The sequence below is a fragment of the Chiloscyllium plagiosum genome, unplaced genomic scaffold (genome assembly GCF_037043375.1).
Source record: "Chiloscyllium plagiosum isolate Xiang-an unplaced genomic scaffold, Cpla_swu_hap1 HiC_scaffold_16, whole genome shotgun sequence".
In the NCBI taxonomy this organism is placed as follows: Eukaryota; Metazoa; Chordata; class Chondrichthyes; order Orectolobiformes; family Hemiscylliidae; genus Chiloscyllium; species Chiloscyllium plagiosum.
The window spans coordinates 33043233-33059561 of record NW_028270154.1 but is presented as its reverse complement, the minus strand read 5'-3'; the positions used below and the strand labels follow the sequence as shown (position 1 = coordinate 33059561).

At 36.6% G+C, this 16329-nt stretch overlaps 1 protein-coding gene across 1 annotated transcript in view; it reads left to right on the top strand.

The window, feature by feature from the left end:
* The window catches only part of LOC122556579 (follistatin-related protein 5-like), a 560263-nt gene that overhangs the window by 347824 nt on the left and 196110 nt on the right, over positions 1 to 16329 (top strand). The window contains exon 6 of the mRNA XM_043703425.2: positions 650 to 770. Within this exon, the coding sequence (XP_043559360.2) occupies positions 650 to 770 (121 nt within the window). The remainder of the gene's footprint in view (positions 1 to 649; positions 771 to 16329) is intronic.

The following is a 16329-nucleotide window of genomic DNA, read 5'->3' as shown; positions in this document are numbered from 1 at the left end:
ATGCATATATATGTAAGGGTGGGAATGTGAGAAAGAGGATGTGAAAAATAGACAGAATGTGCACTTGTGATGATAATAAAAATAGGCTGTGGGAGCTGGGAAAGATTATTATGGTATTATAATATAATATAGCAGTCTGGAAGAATTATTGTCAAATCTTTGAAAAAAAAAGTTACTTTTGCTGTGAAAAAGTCAGTAATTTAAAGTTGTTGAAGCCTATATTAAGTTGAACACCGTCAAAAGTATCATCCTCTGAACCTTTGGAATCTATCTGAAACAAAGAGTGTACAGGGCTATCAAGTGGATATATGTACTGATTAAATTATTCTCAATGTAGCTTTCTAATTGCAATGTGATTCATTGTAAAATGAATTCCCAGTCTTATCCAAGAAAGAGACCAAAAACCTGCTGCTCAGAAACCAGAAGAGATGCACGAGATGTCAGAAAATTTTAATGAACCTCCTAACAGATAGATACAGAAAGCTAAGAATGATATGCTATTTTTTGGTCAGAAGAGCTGCACAGCATAGTTCTTAGTCTAGATTCTGATTAGGTTTCAGTATCAAATATTCATACTTGTCTAAATTGATTATAAAATCTAAATATTTCGTTGTTTTAATTTCACTCAAGACATGTTTCGTTTTGACAGGCAATGACACAAGATCTGCTTGATAACGACCCATTTGACTGCAATCTATTTGATCTTCTTCAGTATGATGATTACAATAATGACAGGGTGTTGACATTAGAGGAACTCTACACAGCATTCCGTAAGTCTAGTCAAAGGAGGATATATTCATAGTCCTGTGTAAAATGCACTTAAAACAAATAATTTATCACAATCCTGTTATGGCATAAGATTAATATTTTTTATTTACTAACTGATATGTCGAGAGTTCAAATTATCAACCAGTCATGTTGGGTAGTACTACTTTCATTACTTAAGTTTGAATTCAGACAATTTACATAGACTGGCCTCTGGCAATTTTTTGTGCTGTGATATTATTTCCAGACATTAATGTTTTCATTTTTAATGCATGGCAGTATTGAAGTGGTGGGACATGAATTTGACTTCTTCCCTCATAATGTTAAATCTTTGAGGATTGTATCAGTGTGGACCATGAGGATTGTAGAAAAATCCTCATCACTAACATTCTTATATGTGTCTTCTGTCAGCCACTTTCAGAAAGAGATCACAAAGGGTGATACATGGCTTAGGGCAAAAATGGGGGAAACTTAGAGGATAGTCAGTTAATTTTATTTTTCAAAACCATGACAGAAGGCATCGATTGAAAATTTGTCAAAAAGACTATTCCATATAAACCTTATTCTCTGTAATTTTGGATTTAATACAAATGGTCCCAGTTGGCATGCCAGCCATGTGTGGATGCTGATCTACATGATTTCCTGTGGAACTACATCATGGTATTCTATATTGCTGGCGACAATGGGATGTTTTTCTGATCAACTGGGAGTCTTAAAAGGTAAGTCTCTAAAGGAGCTGCAATCAGCTGTAAAATCAGGACTGCTGGCAGTGGAGCTGGGTTGGGATTGTGGGGAGGATGGTTGGGATTGAAGGTTTGCAGGGATTTTATGGTGATAATATCTCTATCCTAGCATGTTACTGCTTTATTGCCTCTTTGTCACAGTTTTTGCCCTCGAGAATAGATGCTGGAGTCATCTTACGTTTCTGAAATGAGCAGTATTTGATTTTTTTTTAAACTCTGCCCTGTGAGAAAATATGTCACATTCTCCTGATTGCCATGGGAGTTCAGATACAGTATTATTTTGGGAAATCCTCTGTGTGTTCAGATTCCTAGATCTCCATCGCATATTCCCAATCACCCAATGAAATTAAAGGAAAACAGTTACATTCCTTGTCATGTACTAAACTTTTTTGGGTGGTCCCATTAAACAGGAACACTCTCAATTTTTGTGTCTTTCTACCCCTGCTGTGCTTGAAAGGCTGTAATATTTTTTATAGGCCAGACAATAGAGGGCAAACAATAAACAGTAAGGTTATTTATGGCCAGAATCCAGAGCATTGAACAAAAAACAAATACATCAGAATTCTGTTGGCCAGCCATCTTCGAAATTGCACTTAATTTCCAGCATATAAATCTATATTCATTGTGAAGTTTTCTGCTTTAATAGTAAAATCAATGTATGATGAAGATACCAATCTAAAAATCAGTAGTAAAATAGAAGGAGCACCCTCCAGTGTTATAGGCAAGAATTGACAGGAACAAATTATATTAATTTATGGGTTGATAAATTCTGTTTCTCTGTGTTATTTTAATGAATTATTATCTTATTTATTTTAAATAGGTTGACAGCCTATAAATACAACTTTTTTTTTAGTATTGTTCAGCTTGATTTCAATCCATGAACCAACTTTCCTGAACAGTGAAAAATAATAAAGTGGAATTTTCTGTTTTGGGTAATGGTATTGGTATATTATCCATCAGCTTGGAATATATCATCCATCATATTGGTATATTATCCATCATATTCTAGTATTCTGTTTGTGAAGGCCATTTCAGCATTTTATCTCTGTTATGTGGCTGGTTTTTACTTCATTAGTAGACAATGGTCAGTTTACCTGCACCACCATTTTGCGAACATTAAACACACTCAAGCATATGTGTCTAATGCCAGTTAAGTCTTGCTCACCAATGGCAATATTCCAGATATGATGCCAAATGAAACCTGTTTGTGGATTTCCATATCATGGGTACAGCTATCTTTTATCAATACTTTTCATCCTGACATTCAAAAGAGGTTTTAGAGTTGGCATGATTTGAACCTGATACCCTTTAAAACTTGCCAGTGGGTATTCCAACTTCGGTCAGTGCCCCTTGTGTCATGAAGTTTTATTGCTGATTCTCTTTCTCTTATCCTGTTTTTCTATTTGTCTCCTTGAACGCATAACCAATTATGTTACTGGTTTATTCCCATTTTCTAGCATTATGCGTAAGGGTTTTTCATGGTAGTTCTGCATAAATGCAACAATGATAGGAAATTAAAAAGATAAATCAAAAACATTTGACTTCCAATAATCTGGTTGGTTGATTATAGTAGCTGTGCAACCAACCACATAAAGTAATATAATCTGAAACATTCTCTATAATGTTTGACTTCTTGCTATCTATATATATCACATTTCTTTATACATCTTTTTCCACATTATTTCTTTCCCTGCTACTCCCTCTACTACCACCGCCTCTAGATTTTATTTTCCCCTTGTGTGCTGTTGAGGCACTGTAATAACTTGATCAAGTTGCTGTAAAATGTTGAAAAGCTGGTATTGAATGACAAGCAAGAGCCTACTAGTAGTTCTAAGTAATGTACCAAATTACAAATGTATAGTTTCAAGTATTTTATGATGTGGAGGTGCCAGTGTTGGACTGGGGTGTACAAAGTCAAAAATCACACAACATCAGGTTATAGTCCAACAGGTTTATTTGGAAGCACCAGCTTTCGGAGACAACCATCTGATGAAGGAGCAGCGCTCCGAAAGCTAATGCTTCCAAATAAACCCGTTGGACTATAACCTGGTCTTGTGCGATTTTGTAACCAAATATTTTATGCTTATCTAAACTTTAAGTTTTCTTGGCCTCCTTCAGTTTATCAAGAGGTACACATTGTGATTTAGATTTGAGAGAAAGGCTGCATAACAGGACATACAAATATGTGGGTGGCACGTTGGCACAATGGTTAGCACTGCTGCCTCACAGCGCCAGAGACCCGGGTTCAATTCCCACCTCAGGTGACTGACTGTGTGGAGCTTGCACATCCTCCCCGTGTCTGCGTGGGTTTCCTCCGGGTGCTCTGGTTTCCCCCCACAGTCCAAAAATGTACAGGTCAGGTGAATTGGCCATGCTAAATTGCTCATAGTGTTAGGTGAAGGGGTAAATGTAGGGGAATGGGTCTGGGTGGGTTGCGCTTTGGCGGGTTGGTGTGGACTTGTTGAGCCGAAGGGCCTGTTTCTACACTGTAAGTAATCTAATCTAATAATATGAAAATTGAAATATGTATGAGATAATGCAGCTGTGATCTAAGGTAACAGTAATTTATCTCTATATTTACTCAGATATGGTTCTAGATTCTGATACTAAACATGGATTATGTATAAGCTTGGTGTGACGTAGCATATTTCAGGAACACTCTGCCTTAGAATGGTAGATGTGGGCTTTACTTAATGATCCCTTTTCATGTAGAATTCTCAACTTTACTCATAGTGCAGCAAATGGAAATATAGATTTATAAAGGGGAAGGCTGAATGGATGTCTGCAGTACCTATACCATAGCAGTCAATTAAGGGAGCCAATGATGGTAGTCTGGAAATAGATCCTTTATCAGAACTCTTGGTTCCACATGATGAGAGGAGATCAAGAAAGAAAACGAAAGGGAAGCCCGTTAAGCATTACCTCTGGTAGACATATTTAACATTTCCAAACATTTGATTTGTTTTTTTCAGTATTTTGTTAGTTTAGTTCATCAATTCAACCGTAAAATTAAAATGTCAACTGTGAAGAATGTGCAAATGAAAACTGAAATGTAAACATATGTTCCAAATCCCAAATTGTCTTACAAATAACACACCCTAACAGGGACTGTATAAAGTTTTCACACAGCATAGTTCTTGCTAGAATGCGTTATGATGGAATGAGTTGTCCTTCTCATTGCTTGTTATGATGATTTTTCATGTCGCAAAATGGTATGCTTTATACAATCCATTAAACTGCAGCAGAACATAGCCAAATATTTGAAATATGACAGATATTTAACAATGGACCCTTCCTTCCATCTCTCCTGTGCTTTATGGTACATGAGGCAGACAAAAACGATCTTTCATTTGTTTCCATCACTTGTTTTTCCTAGAACAGGTTGCCAGCAAATTGCTGGAGGCTATGTTGATGGGCTTTTCTCTACATCAAGCTTGATTTGATCAAGAGACCCTCCGATTCTTACCATCTGCCATGGGCAGATTAGCAGGATTTGCAGGTTGGCAATCAACTTGTCTGATCACTTTATGAATTCATCTTCTGCGACTGTCAGATCCTGAATTACCGACTGAAACCCAAAGCATTCTGCCTCATACAATTAAGGAGCAGATCTAGATCAGTCACTCCTATCAAGTCTGGCCCACCATTTAGTAAGATCTAGTGATAACCTCATATCCACAATCCTGCCAATTCCTGATATCCGTTCATGTCCTTGTTTATCAATAATCCATTCATGTCTATCTTAAAATAATTAAAGGCTCTGCTTCCAGTGCATTTTTCAAGAAGAGAGATCCTTCCCTCCCTTAGGAAAAAAAATGCACCTCATCTCTGTTTTAAATGGCAGGCGCCTTATTTTTAAACCATGAACCTGAGTTGTAGATTCTCTCAGAAGAGGAAACAGCTTCTCTACATAAACATGTCAAGCCACCTCAGTATCTTATATATTTCAATCAAGCCTTTTAAATTCCAGTAGATACAAGCCTTCCCTGTAAAGACAACCTACCTATTCCAGGTATTAGTCGAGTAAGCTTTCTTTATATCCTTCCTTAAATAAGCAGAGTAAAACTGTGCACAGTATTCCAGACGTGGTCTCACCAAAGCCCTGTATTACTGAAATATAAAATTTTTACTTTTATATTCAATTCCCTTCACAGGTAACTGATGACATTCTATTGGCTTGTTCCAATTATTTGCTGTACCTGCATGTCAACCTTTTGGAATTCATGCACCAGGACAACAAGATCCTTCTGCATCTTAGACCTGTCCAATATCTCACCATTTTAATAATGTACTTCCTTTTTATGTAGGAGAAAGTGAGGACCGCAGATGCTGGAGATCAGAGTCAAGAGGGTAGTGCTGGAAAAGCACAGCCGGTCAGGAAGCGTCCGAGGAGCAGGAGAATCAACATTTTAGGCATAATGAATCATTCCTGATGAAGGGCTTATGACCGAAATGTCAATTTTGCTGCTCCTCAGATGCTGCCTGACCTGCTGTGCTTTTCCACCACTACATTTTTATGCAGCATGCCAAAATGAACAATTTATATTTTCCCACAGTTTACTCTATTTACCAAATCTTTATCCACTCACTTAACTGAGCAATTTCTTTTCTAACCTCCTGATATGCTCTTTACATCTTACTTTCCTGCCTATACTTTTGTGTCATCAGCAAATTTAGCATCTGTATTTTTGGTCCTTACATTGATATCTTTTATGTTATTTGCAAACAGTTGAGATTCTAGCATTGATCCCTGTGGCATGCCATTCATTACATTTTGCCAACATGAAATAATCTTAATAATACCTACTCTCTATTCCCTATTAGTCAGCCAATTTTCTACTTATGCTGACATGCTACCCTCTATGACATGAGCTTTTACAATAACCTTTCTTGTGGTGTTGTATCAAATGCCTTTGGAAATCTAAGTGCAATACATCCACTTTATCAATACACCTGTTACTTCGCAAACTCAAGCAGTTTTATTAAAATTGCCCTTTCACAGAGTCATGTTAACTCTGCCTGATTGTCTTGAACTTAGCTAAGTGTCCTGCTCCAATGCCCACCCACAGCACCACAAGAGTTCTTGTAAGCAATGTCTAACTTAGACAAAAACAATGAGTTTTAATGGACTATATACAAAAATTCAGAGTCAAACAGTGTGGCGCTGGAAAAGCACAGCCAGTCAGGCAGCATCTGAGGAGCAGGAGAGTTGACGTTTTGAGCAAAAGCTCTCAGGATTCATCATCATCCTGATGAAGGGCGTATGCTCGAAACTTTGACTCTTCTGGTCGTTGGATGCTACATTGTAGCACCACACTTTTTGACTCTGATCTCCAGCATCTGCAGTCCTCCCTTTCTCCTGTATACACATACTGTTCTTTTTATCTTTGTAGCATGAGTTTGGATCCAGACCAGGTTGATTGAGATTAAAACTCCCTCTCCCCAATAGCTGTGGGCTCTGTTTTTCAACTCACTTGCCAGTGGGTGTTGGTCGCCAGCAATAGAAATATCAACAATTCAGCATAAATTAATGCCGAGTGCATTTTTCATCTGGAGGCCGAGGGCAGCATGGGACCTTCATAATGACCAACAGAAGGTCATGCAGTATGATTTGACATGCCCCCTCCAAGGTATGAATGAGAAAGATAGGATATCTGTAGCCAGTATTTTCTATTCTTGATACTCTTTCCAAAGCCTCTGTCAAAAGATTTACTTAAAAATGTTTTAAAAGCAAGAAAGATATTTGTGCGCGTGTGTGTATGTATGCATGTACTCAGACTTTATTGTCATTCAAGATATAATTACCATTCTGAATCATTCCACAACTATTTACACAGTGGGAACAGATACATCACATTTTTCCCCTGTTTCCATTTCTCTTCCTGAAAACCGTAACATGCTACAGTATGATTCCATGCCCATTTGTATTAGTTTTGCAGAAATTGCCATCCTTTATTCATGATCCTGAAGATGAAATGCCAGCTGCCAGCTAATGTATCATTGTTGCATGCAGTCCTATTCTCCCTAATTACCTGTATACACTCACCTTTCAGGAAGGCAGCAGCTCAATAAAATCCCAATTGTGAATTTGTCCTGCATTCCCCTTTCTTCAACATTCAAAGTGATAAGACCGTAAGAACATAAGAAATAGGAGCAACAGTAGATACTTACTATTATTCTCTACTACTAAATATTCTTATGGTGTGGTGATAGTGTCAATACCTCTGGGCCAGGAGGACTAGGTTCAAGTCCCAACTGCTCCAGAGCTGTGTAATTGCATCTCTCAACAGGTTGCTAAGGGACTATTCACTACGACTGAAATTAATTAAATCAGGACAGATCAGGGGTTGCATGAGATCTTCCTGCTCTGTGAGACTCGATAGGAAACTGGGCAGAGGACTGGGTTGACAAAAGTAAGGACTGGAGATCAGAGTCAAGATTAGAGTGGTGCTGGAAAAGCACAGCAGGTCAGGCAGCATCTGAGGAGCAGGAAAATCGACGTTTTGGGAAAAAACCCATCATCAGGAATAATTTCTGATGAAGGGCTTTTGCCTGAAACTTTCCTGCTCCAAAAGAAGACTTTGTTGCAACTATGGCAGAAAGATGCACTGATAATTAAACCCTACTACTATACCAGTTGCAGCATTAGTGCAAATATGTAGGATCAATCATCAAAAAAAATATTTTTACTGCTATCTAAACTTAAGTCAAGTGGCAAACATTGTTAACATCTAAGCAATGATCTAAAATTAAAGCTGTATGCTGTCAAACCCCAAAACAGACATTGTCACTGAACACAAAAAGACAGCAGTCTCTGCAGAGATGATGTTTTTAACTAAAAGGGCCAAATGGCCTCATGGTCAAGAGTCTGGAAACAAAGGATAGAATGTGATGACTCTTTTTCATGCAGCGTCAATTTCCTATCGATGACATTATACTACTGATAGCTCTACACCGATGGAAGATGTTTTGTTCTTTTTGTAGTCATCCTGAATCTGAGTCTTTGCAAATAGGTCATCGTCCAGTTTTCAAAATTTTACGAGGTGGTCAGCAATACTGGTTTACCAGATGCTGAAGAACCGCTACTGAAATACAATTTCAGGAGAGCTTCTGAAGTGTCATCATTATTGACCCTCAGGTCTTTAAAACAAAATCTAAGAGTTGCTAGGTAACTATGAGCCCCCAAGTCTTTTTCAAAATAGGTTATCTGATATTTAAAGACTATAAATGCGGCTCTTCTCTCCTTTTTAAAGCTTTGTTTGCCTTTTCTAGCACAGCTTGATTTTTCTAAAGACAGTCGGTGATTTTCAGCACAGATTAAGCCATTAACTTCATTTCTTGATTACTATTCAGTCCAGAAAATGTCCAAACTATTCTGTACCTTCCAATTTTTGAAATTGTCCTTAAAATATAAATTTGTATTTCCAACAAGTCAATTGTAATTGAATTATTGAGTAATTTATAACTAATACATACTGTGTAGTTTGCTTTATTGTGGAGCTTGCCCCCAATAAAGACAAAGAACAATGAAAATTTACAGTCCAGAAACAGGCCCTTCAGCCCTCTAAGCCTAAGCCGATCCAAAAGTACTGTATAAACCTGTCGGTCAATTCCTAAGCATCCTCTATTCCCCACCTGCTCATGTATTTATCCAGATGCATCTTAAATGAATCTACCGGGCCTGCACTCCCAGATCTCTCTGCCCATCAACTTTTCCCAAAGTTCTTCCATTCATTGTATAATTCGCTCTAGAATTAGCCTTGCCTAAATGCATCACCTCACATTTGTCTGGATTGAAATCCATCTTCCACTTTTCCACCCAACTCTCCAGTCTATCTATATCCTCCTGTATTCTCTGACAGTCCCTTATGCTTTCTGCTACTCCACCAATCTTCGTGTCATCTGCAAACTTGCTGATCATACCAACAGTGAATATTGAAATAAAATATTGAAAGAAAGGCATGTAGAAAGATTACTATCAATTCAGGCTCTAGAGTGATCTGAATAAAATGTAATGCTCACATTTAACAGTTCAGTATCATTCAGGTCAAATCAAGTTTAGAAGTATTACATGACATAACATAAATCAAAACAAATGCTATCATGTCAAATAAAACATTAAATACAACTGGATGCTGCACCTCCACATTAAATGCTATTGAATGCTGCACCTCTTTGCTGTAACATCTGATGTAAAATGATTTGGGGCACTCTCAAATCAATCCTTAGTGAGCTTCAGTCAAAACTTCAAGATTAACTAATTATCCACAAAACTATGAATCTCACTTGGAGCAGTCATATGCTAATGTATTAAGGGGTGGTTTTTAATGACGAGGCACTTAGAGTCATCGAATCACTACAGTGTAGAAGAAACAAACTGGAGTGCTATAGAATGTTTGACTCTGCTTTTGACTGTGTACTCCCTGACCTGGAAATAATTGGTGGTCTCATTGATTATTGACATTCAATATCCTACATTCACCAGCTGTTTCATTTTTCACTTTAAGCACAAAATTAATCCAAAGCTGTTTTTAAAATTTCGTGAGTGCAGACACACTGACTGTTTTAACATTTCCATTGTTGTCAACTGATAATCACCTTCCAAATCTTCCTTGGAATATATTAGTTGACCTTAGAATGTAAGACACACCATATTTTTCGTACGGTTAACCTCCGTCCACACCCATTTTATACTAAGAGATGTTTTATTCACATTTGTTGGTCTCAATTTGACACCTCAGAAATGCATTTATTACTCAACGTTTAAATCAGTTTAAGGTATCAACTAGGACTGTGGTGTCAAGAAGTTGCCTTGGAGGTGAAAACATGTGCCGACAGAGTAGACTATGTGGTGAACAAGCTACAGAAATTTGGCAGAAAGAATGAAGCACCATGCTGGTTTCAAGCTGAAAGTTGTACCATTTGCTAACACATCAAATAAATATCCAGCTGCGAGGAAGTTTGCTTCAGTCAAAAACTGGAGTGAGAATTGAAGAAGAAGTAAGCTGTCCTGAAAGAAGACACCTGAGGGCAATTTTTTCATAAGAATGGAGATGAGGTATGGGCCTGATCTTGAGAATAATGCATCAGAAAAGTGCTTTGAAGTTATCTGAATTGATATATCATCGCCAGCAATGCATTGAGTACGTATGCAGTATGCATGCCAAATCAAACTCAAAATCCAGCAAGGGCTTCAGAGCAACAACTAGTTGGTATAGCCACAGTATGGAATGAATATCTCACATGTTGCGCCAGAAGACCAATATTACTGAGAGACTGCCAGAAGCCTTTGATGTGAAAATTACAAGTTTCCAATGATTCAGTATCACATTGCAACAAAACACAAATACACATCAAGCCACTTTAGCAGCATGGATAAGGCACCCATTAATTCCAATGTGAACTGTGGAATGGAAAGATTTGAAAGCCATTCTAATGAAAATTACAGGGTATGAGAACACAAGAGTTGAGGTAGTAGTAGCCTGCAAGGAACAAAATGAAAGCCTAGGATAATTTTTATACCTAAAGCCATGCTGAAAATTAAGTTCCTTGTAGAGGTTTTGTATTTATCCGTAGGACTGTTGTCCCATTGGCATACCCAATGAACAGAACTTATTAGTCTGTTTAAATTCCATAACACTAGAAGATCAAGAGGCACCCATGAAGAAATAACACCCAAAAGAAATAATGCCTTAAAAAATTGGAGTGATATCATGAGATCTGAGGACCACAATTCAACCTTTGGCTGTGTGCCTCAAAAGGTCATTTATGCATTCTGTTCATATCAAATGGAATGGGTGCATAATTGATGGAGAGAAATCTTACAAAAATAATGGGTATTTGTATGCTGTTTCCTTTAATATTTTGTCATTAATGTCATCAAATCACTGGGTGCTATTAATGCACAAACTGTCCAATCATTGAAAACGTGGTACATCCAATTCAGTGGATGGAGAGGAAGATGTTTTGTTAAGGAGGGACTGTTCTGAAACCCACACAGATAATTTGATCCAGGGTGGGGTTGTATGATTATGCCGCTGACAAAAATGACTCAGAATGGAATTTGATTAACTCTTGCATTGGACATCAAATACAATGAATTTAATAATATAAAGACATTTTGATTGTGGTTTAAGATATCCTTGTAAAATAAATGAATTCAATAAAATATGTCAGATTGATTAAGTTTGAATTACTACCATTTTACTTTTAATTTCAAAATGGCAACCACCTGCATCATCATTAACAGGGTTCAGCGTACATCCTGATGCCCATTTTTGGAAGATTTTTGAGTCTTCAAAAGTCGACTTATAAAGCAATGATCTATACGAATTGTTTAATGCCACTTCAGATGGTGTTGAGAAAGACTTTGCAAAAACAAGATGATCACCATAGCAGCACTGATAGTTGTAACTGAATTTGATAGAACAGATTAATTAATCGGTGCAATGAAATCAGCATTCTAAGAGTCCCACAGAATGTCCTGGTGAGCATGAAAGAAAGATTAGAATAGTGTTTGCAGAAACCTGTTACCATGGAGAGATTACTATCTTCCTGCTGGGCAAATAACAGGTTTGGCAATGATGGTCAATTAAAGCTGAGAAAATAAGCAATTGTTTTTATTACAAGCAGTCCTCAACGTACTCTCTAATCACTCCCTGACAGTAACCTTTCGACACTGCAGTTAACTTATATACCTTTCTCGTTTTTGCCTGTTTGAAAATTCTGTCACTGTTGTCTATAATAATAGAGGGTATAACAAGCTTCAGCTCTTTACAAGGGTAATGTTTGAATGCAAAAAAGTCTTATGCATGGCAAACTCATCAAAAGCAGCATTCTGACCCAGTATAACTCTTCAACATTTTTGTGTAATGTCCATCAATATTCAGGTATTTCAATTACATGTAAATCGAGATTTTCCTGGTCAGGACACTGGGCCAAACAACACATAATCAGATGAGCCTGAATACAAACCTATGAAGCACCTCATCCGGCTTTCCTTTCATTCCATGAGGAAGGAAAACCAGCAGCTTCTTAAAGGACAACACTATAATTTACATGATTTTGACATTTTTGCTGTGCTGAAACAGTTAGTTTAAGTATAGTCCTAGAAAAGTGTCCTGGTAATTATTTTGCATAGTCTATTTGGAACATACTTTACTGTAATTTTGTGGCAATAAATGACCTGAGTGTATAATGGAAATTATAGCTAGATACTGATACAGACTTCTGTTGCCAAAATAATTTGGCAACATATCCATCATTTTAGAAAGGTAAAGAGCTGGGTAAGAAACTGTATCATATTTTGTTAATTTTTGTAATTTTCAAATCATGAAATGGTGTTCTTTAACTAAGCTTAATTGATTGTGTTAGATTTGTAAACAAGGAAAAACTATTTGAAATACAATTTTTATCAGAGTGTGCCATTTTAAATTTGTTTGCTATGCTTGTATTTTGTTTTGTTTGTAGACAACATGTTGATAATTTCTTTCAGCAATTACATATCCTGTTGAGTATTCACTGTGTAAATGTAATACTTAAGGTGTATTTCTGTGCAGTTAAAATGTCTCAGTTGAGCTAATGAGATGTTTTAATTAAACCAGACACCTGCGGTTTAAGATAAGTCTTGTGCCTCCATTTTTCATTTTACACTATATCATCCTCTATCTGCAGCAATGCATTGCATTAGCCTTTGAGTTAATCTTAATTTTTGGATTGCACTTTTCTTTAGATGCAAATGTAATTACTTTTAGATCTTTGACTTGGCCAATTTACTTCACAATTGTAACACAGAACTTAAAATCAGGAAATAGGATCTGGATTTTGTGGTGGAGACCGGAAGCGCAATCAGCGTTTGATATATTTCTGTTCATATTCTGAATAGGTTTTCATGATGAATTTCTAAATCCACTGCTTGGATTAGGATTTCAAATGAATTATAAACACATGTTCAAGAGACTACAACAGATTAGAATTTAGCCATTTAGAAAATCTGTCATTGTCAGCACTGGTGAATAATTGTATTGTCAATATTTTTTGACAATATTACGCAACTTGTTCATTCCATTACCTCAGAACTCTCTTGCCTGGAGCCTTTCCTTTTGAGCATTTTTTATTTCACAGAAATATAGCAAGAAAAATAGTATTTGTTGAATTAAGTTGATTAATTAGTTAATTACATTATTACTTTATTTGAAATTACTTTATTGGAAATTGAAAGCTGGAATTTGTGGAGTGTTTTTTTATAAATGTCTATTCAGTTAAAATTTATCTAGTAAAAATTAATAAAGCCTTGCAATTGATTATTTGTTATTACATTTCTAATAGAAATAACTTGAAAAATCAATAACAAAAACAGAATTCTGGAAATACCAGTAGGTCAGGCAACATCTGTGGTGAGAGAAACAGAGTTAACATTTCAGATTGATAACATTTCATAAAATGCTGCCTGGCCTTCTGAGTATTTTCTTCACCATCTGTTTTTATTTAAAAATCACACAACACTAGGTTATAGTCCAACAGGTTTAATTGTAAGCACTAGCTTTTGGAGCGACGCTCCTTCATCAGGTGATTGTCGCTCCGAAAGCTAGTGTGCTTCCAATTAAACCTGTTGGACTATAACCTGGTGTTGTGTGATTTTTAACTTTGTACACCCCAGTCCAACACCGGCATCTCCAAATCATGTTTTTATTTAAGATTTCCAGTTATCCAAAAAGTAATGGTTTTCTAATAAATTTTGCTATATATTGTTCATATGCCTGACATCAGATTCCTTTTACTCAAAACTCGGTCATGGCCGAATGACTGACTAAATTGAAGAAGGCGTATTCAGGAGGGTAGCAAAGACATTGAGATACTTGGTCAGGAGGGTGGAGACATAGTGTTGAGACATGGGAGAGAGCACATAAATCTCTAAATACCTCATCTGCTCAACTCTCCAAGTATCACCTGACCCTCTCATGGAAGAGTCAGCTGATCACATACTGGACTTAACCACTTCACAACCCATAAAACCAGTGAGAGCAAGTTTTCTTAGATCCTGCAGGAATGCCTAAGGGGAATAAGTCATGCAAATTTACAAAGCTTCAAACAGCAGCTTCTTTCATATTAACTTAACTATTTCCCTTGTAGAATTAAAAATAAACTTCCTTGTACATCCTGCCTTCACGTTTTAGCTTCCTATTGTTTTTTGGCTCTTTTCATCCTTTCTTTTCTTGCCTCCTTTTCCCTCCTAGACAGTTCCTTTCTAGTAAGCTTACTTTGCTGGCACAGTTAATCCTGCCTTCCATATGAAGAGGAAATTAGATCCTGCTTGCTCGCTCACTGGTGGCAGGATCCCAACTATTTAGTGCTGGTTTCATTAAGTTAATAACAACAAATTGTGCATGCCATTCACTCCCCCGGTACAGCTTTGGGCTGTGAGAGGTTGCAGTTTGACCAATTCACGTATTCACTCAGGGTCTTAAGAACAGAGTTTAAAAGCCACCAGTGGCACCTGGTATCAGTAGGCTTCTCCTGGTTCCACAATAAAGCAAGTATTTTTTTTTAACCTATATTTCAGGTGCTACATTGTTCATTGAGACCCTGAATAAACTCACTGCAGCATGCACAAGACATAATGTGGTCATTCAAAGTCCAATGACATTAGTTTCCCTCTCGCCCAAATGTACAAATGCACTAAGCTAAAGTCAGTTTCAAGCATGTGTGTTGAACACCTATTGAGCAGTCCTGGCTAACATGGTCAAAAATGAGGAGAGGACAAGGGGAGGGTGGATAGAAGTTATGAACAGGTCAGTTTAACTTGGATGGTTTGCAAAGATTCAAAGTATTCTTGCGTTACTGATCAGCTTTAAAGGAGGCATCTTTATTGTGTTGAGGGGGAGGGCTTAGAATAGGAAGAACAATAACTTGTGAACAAATGCACTACAATTTTTCTAACTGAACCATGTCATTGTCATATTGTTTGATGAGATTACAATGAATTTCAACAGAAATGAGAGCTTTCATAATAAACTATCAATGGGAGAAAATCTTTAATGTTTGTAATAATGTTCAAGTTGTTATAAGATTCTAAAGTTGCAATAATTTGCAATTGATAAAGATTTTGGCAGAATAACCTGCCTTTGATTGGATTAATTTTCAACAGTCTGTAGAGAAAGAATTACAGTTGAGCTGGAAACTAAAGGAATATGTGGGCTAGATGTATTGAAATAATAAATGGATAGAATTGATGAATACTCTTGAAACCAGATTAGTTGGGTAAAAAGAGCATGAAAATGGAATTGTTAATATCAACATTCTGTAGATAGATTTAATTTACAATGACAAGATTTAATAAATGTCTATTTTTAAAAATCTAAAACTAATTTACATGTGTATAATAGTCTGGAAAACTGATTGAAAGGCAAATTTAAAGAAAACAAGATATATGTTTGTAAATTATTTTCTATTTTCACTGTCATTCTGATGAATGAGAAAGATCTGTTGTAGAAACAGAATTTGAGAAGCTTGTAAAGAATGGGAGAATTAAAAAAAGAAAAAAAATTAAGTGAACACTTGGAAGTATTGAAGAACATAACATATGGAGGGTGAGCAAAGTCAATATTGATCTTGTGAGGACAGGAGGTAAAAAGTAATATAAATCTAAAATTGATTAGAGGTTTACTGTTAGTTGGTTAGTTGAATAGTTGAGTAAGACCATAGAGAAGTACTAGAAATTATTTGACTGATAAATTTGTATGAATTAATAAAGTAAGTAGACATAGCTGGACAGGTGATGTGCTGTAGCTGTGTGATATGAGAGCTGGCTGATCCCATTGTG